Genomic DNA, 12,584 nt, shown 5'->3' with positions numbered 1-12,584 from the left:
TTTCCAGAAAAATTTACAAACCTGACAGTTTACCTGTTTGCTAAATCACATTTAGTTCCAGGTTATGTTTAGTCCTCGACTGCCACATCTGTGTAGGATCAGATACTTAAATATTAATTGTATTTTGTATTGGTTTGATAGGAGTTACAGTAATTTGATAAGCTTTCTTCTGTGTTACCATGCAAGATTATTTGCCCTGAACCCCACAGCTTTTAACTGTGAAGCTGATACAAAGCAAAAACATAATTTCTTGTCATGGTTTAAGAATTCTGAGCTGGACATGAAACACTTTGCCTGCCCAATTTCCTTCTTTTCTTTTAAAGTAACTTTTTTATTTTTAAGTCAAATATCATGCCAATCGCAGATGAGACTTCCATATAAAACTATGCAGTTTACACTTTGAAATTTTAGCACAGCAAATCTCCACTCTTTCTTGATTTGAGAGAAGAGGAGCAGTCTGTCTTCAAGTCTTCCTTTAGAACTAAAGTATTTTTAACTCCCAGCTACTTAATCCTCAAGTGTACACTGATCATAGTGATTTAGTAATCGAATACTAATATATCCTAATATATACTATATATCCTAGTATATTATATATCCTAAGATTTTGGATTTCTTTTTAAATCTGTGATAATTCTTGTGTTTTGTTGGAACAGTGTTGGAAATAAGTTTGGGTTACTTCAGGCAGTATGGATGAGCTGTAGGCATCAGAGCTGAGTAGCATGATCCAGCTCTCCGGCACTCACTTGGGGCTTTGCATGTGGATAAAAGTTTTAAGGAGTGTTTTCCATCGCAGATATTTGCCTGTTAGTACTCACCAACTGTGGAGTGGCATGAGGAAGCACTCTAGCATGAGTAAAGGTGTCTTTCTGAGGAGTGGTTCTTGGCATATTATGACTTTTGAGCTTCACCGTTTGGAAAATAGAAGCCTGGCTTTGCCAGGTTTGGACAGAGCGAGGCTGAAAATGTGCCTGCGGGCATTTCAGGTTAAGCTCTAAAGGAGACTGTGACCATCACCTGGTGTGCCCAGCACAGCACAGGCTGCTGTGTTTCCCTCTGGGGGGGCTCTTGCATCGAGCCAGTGCTGCTCCCGCCCAGCCTCTGTCTTTCAGACCAAAGCAAACAAACCAACCCTGAGTCTTACAGGTGCATCCTGCGACTTGTTTTTGTTTTGTTTTTGGGAATCAGCGTCAGGGTACATCTCAGGCTGCCAACGTATCGGAGTACAATGCCACGGCGCTTATGGAGCTCCTGCGCGAGAAGGAAGAAAGGATTCTTGCTTTGGAAGCCGACATGACCAAGTGGGAGCAGAAATACCTGGAGGAGAGTGTGATGAGACAGTTTGCTTTGGATGCAGCTGCGACTGTGGCTGCTCAGAGGTAAATGAGACTATTCATAGCACAGGGATTATTTTCTTTTTCCAGTTGAATGTTGAATTTCCCACCGAGGAATGTTGTCATACCACCCTCCCATGATACCTTTCCTTGTGGTCTGAACGGCTTCACAAACTTCTGCGTGCAAGTGGAGCTTGGCAGCTTTTTCCTGGGAGCTGTGCGATTGCCAACAATTAAAAACTTTTTTCCAGGGGAAGATTCCCCCAAAAGCAAGAACCATTTTCCAGACTAGAATTGTTCTGAGCCATTCCTCGAAGCTGTTGCTTCAAAAATAGATGTATGAGGAGGGTTGTTGTTGTTTTTTGTTGTTTGTTTTCTAAACAGGAGTCAGTCCTTGCTGAAGTCATGTGGGATGGGGTAAGCTTGGTGAATCACATCGCTCACCCTGAATGGCTTGCTTGTTCTCCAGAATGTTTTTGCAAATTACTTTGTGGTATTGTCCTCAACATGGTTACTAACCAGAAAAGTCTACTAGGAAATTCTGCTCAAAACCTTCTGCTGTGTGTAGAGAGTAGTGCTTGTGGGGGTGCAAAGGAAAAGGTGTCTGAAATTTGGTAACAAGGTCACATTCCAAGACAGCTCTCCAGGAGCACGTAATAAATACGGTTGCAAATAGGCCCAAGTGCTTCGGCTAGTTGGCAAGCAAGAGCTGTTATTGGAGTGCAATTCTTTAATGTCAGGTAGTGCTTACATGTAATTTCATTGATCACTGGTTTCTGCTTCTTGACAGCAGATTTTATGTTAGATTGTTTCAGGAACCAGATTCAAATAGGGATGTTATCGCAGCTGGCTTCCTAGCACATAAGATCATACTAGAATTACCGGGGGAAGTCACAGATCTGCTGTGTTAGCATTTAAAGGCTTATCTTATCTTGCTCCAAAAGCTGGCTGTTATTTTGGGGTATTGATGTTTCTTGTGCACTGTTCTCTGCCTCCCCAGAGATTCTCTAAAGGCTCTCGCTACTGCTTGTCCCGAGAGGCTGTGTTATATTTTCAGCACGTGCTGATAAACAGGAGTCTGGTCTATTGTTTGTCATGGAATGAGAGAGGATGTGTTAGGCCTGTTCGGGTTTGTTAAATGAACAAGAACGCTTTCCAGTCAGGAAAGAGCCAACCCCTGGTTTTCCATTTCCTTCTAGCACCCTCAAAAGAGGCTGTTCTATCAGCATCAGTGCTTCTGCAAGTTTCTATGCAGTTGGTACCTACAGTGTAGCCTTCTCAAAAACAGGCTGTGAGGGATTTCATTCATTTCAGTGGTAACCTCATCTGTGCTGTGCACAACTTTGCTTTCCTTTTTCTTTGGTAGTGGAAAACAGCACCCCTTAGGAAGCTGAGGTTGCAGGAAGGCTGCTTTACAGCACAGGCTGTACCTGGGTCAGTTTAGGTTTCTTTGACGATGAGCTTCTCGTGCCCGTCACGTTGGTGCTTTGCCATTCCTGATCTGAACTTTTGTAGGGTTAAATGCACATTTCCAGACAGTTCTTAGGCCTTGTTCTTGTTTGAGGGAACAAATTTCTTATCACAATGAATTGGAGCTATTGGTAACTAACTTTTTTTAAAAAAATATTACTGTATTAATGCATAGCTATGTCAGTAACGTGCTCTTAATGCTATAAGTCATGCAGTGACATAAAGCATTGCACAGTGACTTCGTTCTGACTACAGCAACAAGTAGGCTGAAATACTCATTATATTTTGGTTAATGGACTGAACAACCATCACAGTGTTAACATCAGGCACTGTGTGGAGTCAATCTAAAGCTGTTTTCAGTTCATTCCAAGTATTTTGGACCAAGCTGCTTAAATTGCTTTAAAATTTTCGTGACTATCTCCCTTCAGTACATACTTAGATACCCTGTTGTTGGAGGGAGAAGGGAAAAAACTGCATTTGAAGTGCAGTTATCATTCTTTCAGTTGAAACAGTGGATTCACAGTGAATCCATTAGATCACAGCCTGGCCTGGGATGGACAGAAGATTGACTATTGTTACAATTATTTGGATATGTTTATAATCCTTCCTTCATTAGGACTGGGAGATGGAATTTTGGAAGACACTGAGATAGCTTAAACTCAAAAAAGAAGTGACTGCTCTTGTTTGTTACTTTTGAGCAATCATTTTGTGCTGCTAGGAGGAAAGGAGCATATTCAGCTGGTCTTTCATCTGCTCTGCTGCTTGTTCCCAGGGACACGACGGTGATCAGCCACTCACCTAACCCGAGCTATGACACCTCATTGGAAGCTCGCATTCAGAAGGAGGAGGAAGAGATCCTGCTTGCCAACAGGAGGTGTCTGGACATGGAGGGAAGGTAAAATGTAGTTTTGATCCCATCCGTCTTTAGGATGGGGATTTTAAATGAATTATCTGGGTAGATGCCTCAGAACCAGAAATTCGTAGGTTTTCACCAGTGGCAACAACATAGGATGCCAGATGCTCATTTAGCCAAGGAAGTAACTGCACAGCAATCCAAAACCCATCTTAGATTTTTGTATCTAGCTTATTCCTCTTCTCTCGTCACGGCATCTTCATCAGAACTCAAGCCACCTGTTAACACTTTCACAGACCTGTTTTCCCCAACATTTTTGCAGTGCAAACTCCCCGGTCTATAAATACTTTTTTTTTTTTTTTCCTGTTGGTCTCATGTCCAGCCCATAACTCTCAGCCTTGCCTCAAAGCCTCTTCCATGCCTGATGAGAGCAGCTTCCAGCACCCAGAGGCGGGTGGGTATCTCAGGGGAGCTCTGTTCATGTATGTACAGGAAGTCTGAGGCATCATCTGCTGTGGTGGGGCTGTGAGCAGCCAGTGCTCGGGGTGATAAGCTCACCGGCGTCCTCTCTGTACCTCTCTGAATGCCATGGGGAGTTCAAGTCATAGCCATGGGGAGCTGAGGTCTCAGTCTGAGGACATAGGAGTTCAAAAATGTTGTTATTTGTTCTTCTCAACAAGGATCAAGACTCTGCATGCTCAGATCATTGAGAAGGACGCCATGATCAAAGTGCTGCAGCAGCGCTCCCGCAAGGAGCCCGGGAAGACCGACCAGCTCTCCTCAATGAGGCCTGCCAAGTCGCTCATGTCCATCTCAAACGCGGGCTCAGGCTTGCTGTCCCATTCATCCACGCTGAGCAGCACTCCCATCCTGGAGGAGAAGAGGGAGGACAAAAGCTGGAAAGGCAGTCTAGGTACTTTTTAAATAACTGTGGCACTTCAGATAGGCGAGTCACTGCTTAGAGGGGAGGCAGGAGCAACAGAAGGAAGAAAGTGTCTGACAGACAGATTGACTGGCCTAGCACGCAGTAAAACTGACTGCAAGCAAGGTGGAACATACTTGGCACAACTCTTGTTTGAATCACGTTTGGGGAAACGGTAACTTGTAGTGTTCAGGCTCTGTCATTAAAATATTTCAGCCTTAATTCTCACTCGGTTTGGTGCCTGACCTTAGGGATAGTTGGGATCTCGTTTTCAGAGTTCCAAAGCACGTGCTTTCAGGTGGGTTGTTACAGCTGTCTGAAGGTGTAAAGTCTCCTTCAGTAAGCAGCCAGCACAGATAGAAATCGGGATTGCTATCCTCTGGTGTTGTGCCTGCACCAACATGACTTCTGTCTGGAATGGCTCAGCACCATTGTTTAGAGAAAACGAGTCGTATCAAAGCAAATCTTAGATTATGTCTTTCTTCCTGGAAAGAAATTAGGCCCACAGGTCCTCCCTGCGAGACCAAATGGCCCTGACAGGTGAATGCAATCTCCTTCAGCTGATTTCAGGGTGTGCAGATTTACCCAGGCATAGCTGGGCAAGTGTTTAGAGTCAGGGAAGCCTGGTGTTAGGGCTGACTTATGTATCCTTGCATGCAGCAGCATGATGCTGCTTTTCTTCAGGTACTTCAGCACCCACTGGTGAAAGGCACTCTAGAAAGGTAAATTAGAGCTGGTTGCTGAAGCACAGAGTGCTTTCCAGACCCTAGAGAAACTGCTACAGAGAGGGGCAGAACTGATTCCAGTTGGTTTTCTGAGACTGTGAAATTTCCTTCCCTTTTTCCACAAAGGTGTTCTGCTGGGAACAGAATATCGCTCAGAATCCATCCCCTCCACACCCTCTCCTGTCCTTCCTTCCACCCCGTTGCTGTCAGCCCACTCGAAAACAGGCAGCAGAGACTGCAGCACCCAGACTGACCGGGGGAGCGATCAAAGCAAAGCTGCTCCTCCTGCTGCAGCTCCCACACCAGGACGACTCCCCAGTACCGGCCTGGCGTACAGTGCGGACAAAACAGGTGAGGAACCTCAGCTGCCCACCCGGAGGGGCCCTGCCACTCACTCAGCGTCAGCTCTGCTCCATGGGGCAGGCTCCTGAGCTTTATCTGTTCAGGAAAACTGGGTTTACTTTTGGTGAGGACAGATGGTTCTCAGAGACAGGCTTTTGGTCTGAGGAGTCTCGAAATTGAAAAAGAAAAAAGCTTTAGGAGTGGTAGGATAAGCATGGGCACACCGGGCAGGGAGGTATAGCAAGACTGCAGAACTGGAGCAGGTATATGCAAATCCTGGGACAGTCTCTGAGTCAATCTACTCTGAAATAAGTTGTGAGCAGCACGTGGGGTTGAAGCAGGTTACGAAAATGGGCTGTAGAAACTGGCCGTTGTGTTTTAGTGGGTATTCAAAGCAAAGTGGACTTCGGTAAGGAGGACGGAGAAGAAGGGAAGGTAGCTACCATGACAAAACTGTCTCATTCATGCCCTGTCCCAGCCGTGGGACCGACTTCAGCCTTGCCGTAAGTAGATCTGCCTGACAGTGGCTATCCCAGGGGCTGGATTTGCTTCCCATAGAGCTCCGAGCTGGCAGGAGCTGCTCATTTTCCAGCTCGCTCTGCCAAATCGATGCAGATTACACAACCTTGCCTCTTCTACTTACAGACACATTACAGTTATATTGTTCTTTATGGAAGAGTGAATTTGGCTGGTCTGCTGCGCATCTTGCCCATGCTATACTGTTTAATGGGTATTGAGGGAGACGGGAACAGGTTTTGTGGTGAAAGCCTACACTGACTGCATTGGTTTAAATGTAGTTGTGCCATTTTTGTAGGCCGTTGTCTATCAACAGGAGATACCGAGGGGGAATTTGAGAAGATATCTTCATTTGTCTGGCTACATACATGCAGAATTGCTTTTTTTTTTTTTTTTTTATACTATTTAATAATAAGTTGTTAACTGTTTTTTGGCCAATGACAGAAGGTGTCTTTTAAAATGTTAACCTCGTTTTTCTAATCCTGTGCTCATGGTTGTTGCCTGTGATTGAAGTTACAGCTTTGATTGTCTGTCTCTTGTTTTTCCTCATTGCATAGATGGGCCACTCTTCCACTCCAGCACCCTTGAAAGAAAAGCCCCTGTTCAGACCATGGGTCAGGACCTCCCAGATGGAGAGATGGTAGAATACCTCATCTGAAAGGCTGTGCCAGGATCTGAGCTGGGATACAATAGCAAGAATTTTTTTTAAAAGACATTTTTATTGGGAAAAAAATTGTAGTACCTGAGTAATAAAAGAAAACTCAGCTGTTTGCTCTTGTATATTATGTCTCAAAAGTATGAACAGGTTAATTTATAATTTGTTCTAAATTATAAAAAAAAAAAAAGTCCATAACGCTTGTTCTTTGAAAGTTTCCCCCTTTATTTTTTAATTACTGGATCTGGTAATGTCTGGATAAAAAAAACAAGAACTTAGGCGCACTACATCTTGTATTTCATTTCAGTATTTTGGAAGTCTTAAACAGAAGTACCTGCTCTCACAGCTCTTGGCTAATTGTCTACTTTTAACACAGTACGATGGGCATGAAGGCCTTATAATGATCAGAGCCAGGGACTTAGTTATCAGCACCACTTAATGGTTTCAGATCACAGGTGTTCAGAAGAAGCTGAGATGAGGTATGATCAAGGGAGATTTCTCTTTGCAGTCAGAGTAAGAACTCAAAATAGGTATTTCACAGTCATAGGCTGGAAAGATTTGCATTTTCAGTAGGGTATTTTTTTTTCCCAAGTCGTGTTATTTCTATTAAAAAAAAGGAAAAGACAAGACTCCGGTGATTAATGTCACATTTCATGTTTTCAGTTGCATCGAAAGATTTGCCATGCTTTTATACTTTTTCAATAATTTATACAGTGGATAGTAATTAATATATTGCATTCATGTTTTACGTAAATTAAAAAGGACATTTTCCAGGCTAGGTCCTGATCTGTTAGGTCAGATTTGTGCCATTGTAATTCCATTGGCTTTAGTGGAACTACTCCCACTTCATAGTAGTGCAAGTGGCGAGCGCTGTTGCTTTTCAGTGTTAGCAACTTCATCTGTGGAGAACTTTCTCTTTACAGGTTTCTCTATATTTCACATGCCTTCCTTTGTATGTCCTGCATTCTGGGAGATAGCAGATGCTTTTTTGTATAGCAAAACCTCAGAGGCAGAGGTTTAAAGGGGAGCTCTGTGTAAAGTTTCAGATGGCAAATTCTGTCCTTTCAAATTATTTTTTTCTTTATCTAACTGGAGAGAGCAGCTTAAATAACCCCCCTGAGGCATTATGGAAGGAAGTTACGCGTTCTAGATGTCAGGTTCTCTTTCAGATCCTTGGAAACTGCCACAAATGCAGCAATGCTTCAGTCGCAGGTGCTGTAAGGAGATACTAAGACCAATAGAAGTAAATGTTTGAGTATTTTTTGTTACTGTCTTTGCATTTTATTAAAACAGTTCAATATTAATTTCTGTTAAAAACTTTTTTTTTACTTGAATGTTTAAATGTTTAATTAGCTCGTAGTCATGTGTCAGGAACCTGGCTAGCCTCAGCTTTCTGTGCAACATTAGAGTAGCCAGATTTTAATTTCAGATCACTCCAGAAATTAGAAAAATTAGCCATTAATCATCCAACAGCTAGTGAATGTCCTCAATTCTTACTTGGTTGACACTGGTGATAAGGTGTCCTCTTGAAATGGCCTTACCGGATCAACAAATATAATGTGAAGTTTGCAATGGAGGGTTGGGAGATGGAAGGAGGTGCCTTCTCTCACCGCACGGGTGTCTTAGCAGTGCCTAAAGATCAGCTCCAAGTTGGATTCTGCTCGTCTTCTAGTGGTCATCGCTTAAAAAAACAAGGCAAGCAGTTCCCATCATACCTGGCAAATTTACTGCTTGTTAGTACTCTCCAGCCAATATTCCTGGACCCAGAGAAGTCCAAGATGGTAGAATGTGTATGTTGTAAGATCGGGACTGAGCCTAAATAGCCTGACCTTACTGCAAGATACGACCAAGTCTAAATAGCCTGACTTTGCCCAGTGACCTCTCTAACAGGCTGCACAACCTTCCTTCATCACACTGCATCAGACACTCCAGAGCTGCACTTTACGGCTTGGACAGTCTCTGCCATATGGGACAATGTTCTGGAGTACAGCAGACCTTTTCTAAGGGTATTCTAAGAATTTGATTTAGTTCTCCACCCTTTTCTAGACAAACTGTTCACAGCCTCTTTGTTCTCACCCCTTGCATTTATTTCTGTTGACTTAATTCCATCCTGTTACGTGAAGTTATGCCCACTCTGGGTGATTTTAAGTGGTTTCCCTTCCTCTTCCCCAGTTGCTGGAAATGCAGAAGAAGCTTTTCTCATTAGGTCACTATGTCCATTCTTCTGCCCTTTCAGCTTCATTTTCTGTATTGGATTTTGTGGTTTGGGCTTAGAGTGAACCATAAGGGAGATCAAACGCCACTGGGGTGTGTGAGAGAGAGGAGAGAGGTCTGAGTACTTTTCTGCTCTTCTAAAGTCAGAAAAAAAATGATATTCCATCTTTACAAGTGCTTCTCAGCAGTAGGAAAGAAGTTTTGCAGCTGTAGGGCTCTGGATAAACAGTTCCAACTCACTTGATTCACTTTAATTCTGAAGTGCCTAGGACATTTTTGATCTTTTACAGATAAAATCTGTTTCAGAAAACTGATTTTCCCCAGTTGGTATTGGCTGTTAGCTGGACTAGGTAAAAACAATTTGTTTATCCTCCTTGCAGCTCATTGTTTTCAAACTGAGCTCCACTGCAATCTATTTTTGTATACTTTGTAGAGAAAAGGACATAATAGTCTTATGTGAATGTAATGCAGATGATGCATAGCAGCTGCCTTCTCAAAAAGTGGCAGCCAGGTGGTCTCTGACAGAGCAAGCCGTCAGGATCGCGGTAGCCTTCCTGTTTCTGTGCCAGTAGAAGTGAATTTGGAAGCCAGTGATGCATTTTCACAGTCCTTAGGTCAAGTTCTTTGCCCTGTTTTACAGTTTTGATTTCTCCCAAAAGCAAAGCCCCTGAAATTTTTTGACAGGGAAGTTTGAGGTAATCTTCCTGTGCTGATAAACTAGGAACCGTGAGGAATGTAGTCTTCCCCTCGAGCTTCCTCAGAGCCATCCTGATGTGAATGTAAACGAGCTGCTTGCTTTGAGGAAGGTGCGTACTATAGTCTTCAGTCTCCCTGTACAGATTTTTATTTTGTTCTTAAACAAACTGCTTTAAGGAGACAAACTGCACACCTAGTTCCTTCTGTAGAGCTTATTACTAGTAGAACGTGATTTTTAACAGGTTGATTGCAATGACCTTCTTTGCAAACCAAAATTTTAGACTAAGAGTTTTTCTTAAACTCGGGTATTAGAAGCAGAATTGTAGCTTTTATTAAAAATAAAAAAAAAAAGCCACATATTCTTCTTTGTAGAGCAAAACAAGAAAATCAAGTGTAGTTACTTCTCTCTTTCCTTTCACTGCGTACAGATTGGCCAAATGCCCAAGCCCTTTCCGTGGGCAATTCCTTTGGGATCTGAAGGCTCAGGGCACTGCCTGAGATCTGGAGGTTTTTGTTCCTATCCGACCCGGTGTCGTCATTAACTGAACAGCTCCTGCCTGGCAGCTCCTGTGGGGTCTACAGCTGTAATTCTCTGGTCTGAGTACCCCTGGGGATCTGAGTTGCTCCTCAGAGTCTGCCAAGTGTGGCTAAGGTAAGCAAATGCAGTCAGGGAGCTTAAATTCTTTCCCTTTTGTAGCAACCACAAAATGTGAGGCACAAAGCTGGTATTAGCTTTGCTTCGTTTCTTTGGCTGCCTGAGAGAGGGGACTTGCAGGGCTTTTGGCCAGGACCATTTCCAAGGATGCCTCCTGCTCCACGAGCCCGCGCCAGCGAGCAGCGGTGTGTTAAGGTGTGTGACGGCCGCATCCCGTGAGCCAGCCATGATGCCGGCTGCAGGAGCTGCGCTTTTCCACCTGTAAAGTGACCACATAAACTTGGAGCAGCAAGGACAGCGACACCCCGGGGGTATTTGGGCTCCTCTGCCTTCCCCGGAGGCTGGCGGCTCTGCTCCGTGCCAGGGCCGGGGGCTGTGGGCAGGGGTTCTCTTTCCATGTATTTGTATAGGAACTTTTTTTTTTAAAAAAAAAAGCTAGCGTTTTCATGTCTAGAATGTAAAAAGACATTGTAAAATGTAATTGTACTGTATTTATGAAGAAAATACATTTCTTTTCAAAAAGATCTTATTCTAAGTTTGTTTTAGAGTCCGACTTCCAACAGCATCATCTCTTAGGCTTTCAGAAGCACTGAGACCCGTCCGTTTTGCACCATTGTGTCCGACACTGTTAGGGCCACGCTAAACTTGAGATCCAAGAAAAAGAAGCCCACCTGCCCTCCAAACTCAAGCAGAAGCCGTGTTACCCCAAATTCAGAGGTATTTGAACACTCGCTTTCACTCAGCGTGGTCTCTGCTCAGGCTCAGCAGTGGAGATGCTGAAATACCTGGAGACCAGCGTGGAGCAGGGCAGCTTCCACACCCTGCCCCTGGAGAGAGCCAGAAAGCGGCTGCCTGTTTGCTCTCTGAGCCAGCAGCACAGCTCCTGCTGCCTGCAGAGCAGGATTGGTTCCCGAGAGAGGTGTGGTCAGCACTCCTGCCTCCTTATTCAGGTCTCTTCCAGCTGCAGAGTCACAGCTTTGTGGGGCACGTGGCTTAAACCCAGTTTCCCTTTCAGCACGCTCGTGGTCCAAAGCGCCAGAAATGAGTGAGCTGCGTGCTGCTTCACTCTGCGATCCAAACCATCCAAGCACAGGTTGAAATACTAAAAGTTTGCCGTTTCACGACCTTAGAAAATGTATCAAGAGAATGACCTTCTCTATATAAATCTATATTAAAGTGAACCTTGTGGATTATTTTCTCCTCCTTATTTAAACTAAGTTTATTTTGTAATTTGTGAATTAGCTCTTTTGTAATTCAGCTGTTGAAACAGCCCTAAAGTCTTTGAAGGTTATGGCAGCTTTAATTCTAGGAAAGAAAACAAAAAGTAAGTGTAAATATGCACTAAGATACCTTGTAAATGTCTATTGTTATGTTTGTAGCTAGATATAAAAGTATTTTGTGTGTTTTTAAAGATCGAATCCTGTCTTTTCATTTTTTTTCCACCAATCTGCTGGTTTTGTGATAATTTTTCCAAGTATGAAAACCTTATTGAACATAAAACAAAAATAATCTTGATCTCGTCTAACCCTTGCTGCCGTTTGGCCTCCGTCTTTAAGCTTCCAACCCCCTGATCGGAGGTTTTGCAGGACAGAGGAGTAGTTCATCCCGGTCTCTTCCCTTACCCATTGCCGTTGGATTGTTCTCTGAGTGTCCTGCAGCTGCACGTGAGGCTGCAGCTTCCCTTTTGTAATGAGTAGACCAACAGCACCTGCTTGCTGCCGCTTCCAGCTGCGGGGATGTTGCTGGTCGTCTCTTCTCTGATGGCGGGACTCTTTGAGGCTGCCTCAAAGTCCAGCTGCACATGAGCAGCCTGAAGTCAGGTGAGTATTTCTACACCGCAGCCTTCAGCAGCCCAACGCACTTTCTGTTCATGTAATCTTGCTGTGTTTCGTTGCCTCCGGTTTATTTTTCTTCTCTCTTTGTGCTGTCAGAGGGAAGGAGCAGGGACTGTGCTCACTGGAACTGGTCAGACTTGCTGCAGTTTTCACTGCTGGCTTTTGGAATTGATCTTAACATAGTTATAACCTCCCCTGGTAGCCAGTGCTTTAATAAATACCAGCTTGACAAATTTGGAGGCTGCTGGTCAGTTTAGCACAGACATCCCCTACACTTTCAGGGCTTTTGATGTTGATTCTATAAATCTCTCTGGCATGCCAGAGCAGAAACAACAAGACTGGGGGAAAAAAAAAAAAAGAAGAGAAA

At 43.8% G+C, this 12,584-nt stretch overlaps 1 protein-coding gene across 5 annotated transcripts in view; it reads left to right on the top strand.

The window, feature by feature from the left end:
• Window positions 1–10,911, top strand: part of AMOT (angiomotin) — a 61,133-nt gene extending 50,222 nt beyond the window's left edge. For all 5 annotated transcript variants that reach the window (XM_048070648.2, XM_013185132.3, XM_067004792.1 and 2 more), the window contains 5 exons: window positions 1,189–1,379; window positions 3,577–3,699; window positions 4,338–4,570; window positions 5,431–5,655; window positions 6,720–10,911. In XM_048070648.2, coding sequence (XP_047926605.1) covers window positions 1,189–1,379; window positions 3,577–3,699; window positions 4,338–4,570; window positions 5,431–5,655; window positions 6,720–6,820 — 873 coding nt within the window. In that variant the 3' untranslated portion in view covers window positions 6,821–10,911. The remainder of the gene's footprint in view (window positions 1–1,188; window positions 1,380–3,576; window positions 3,700–4,337; window positions 4,571–5,430; window positions 5,656–6,719) is intronic.
• The last annotated feature ends 1,673 nt before the right edge of the window (window positions 10,912–12,584 follow it).

This window comes from Anser cygnoides, chromosome 13, assembly GCF_040182565.1.
Source record: "Anser cygnoides isolate HZ-2024a breed goose chromosome 13, Taihu_goose_T2T_genome, whole genome shotgun sequence".
NCBI classification, from domain to species: domain Eukaryota; kingdom Metazoa; phylum Chordata; class Aves; order Anseriformes; family Anatidae; genus Anser; species Anser cygnoides.
Note: the sequence above shows the minus strand (reverse complement) of the source record. Positions and strands in the feature narration are given on the sequence as shown.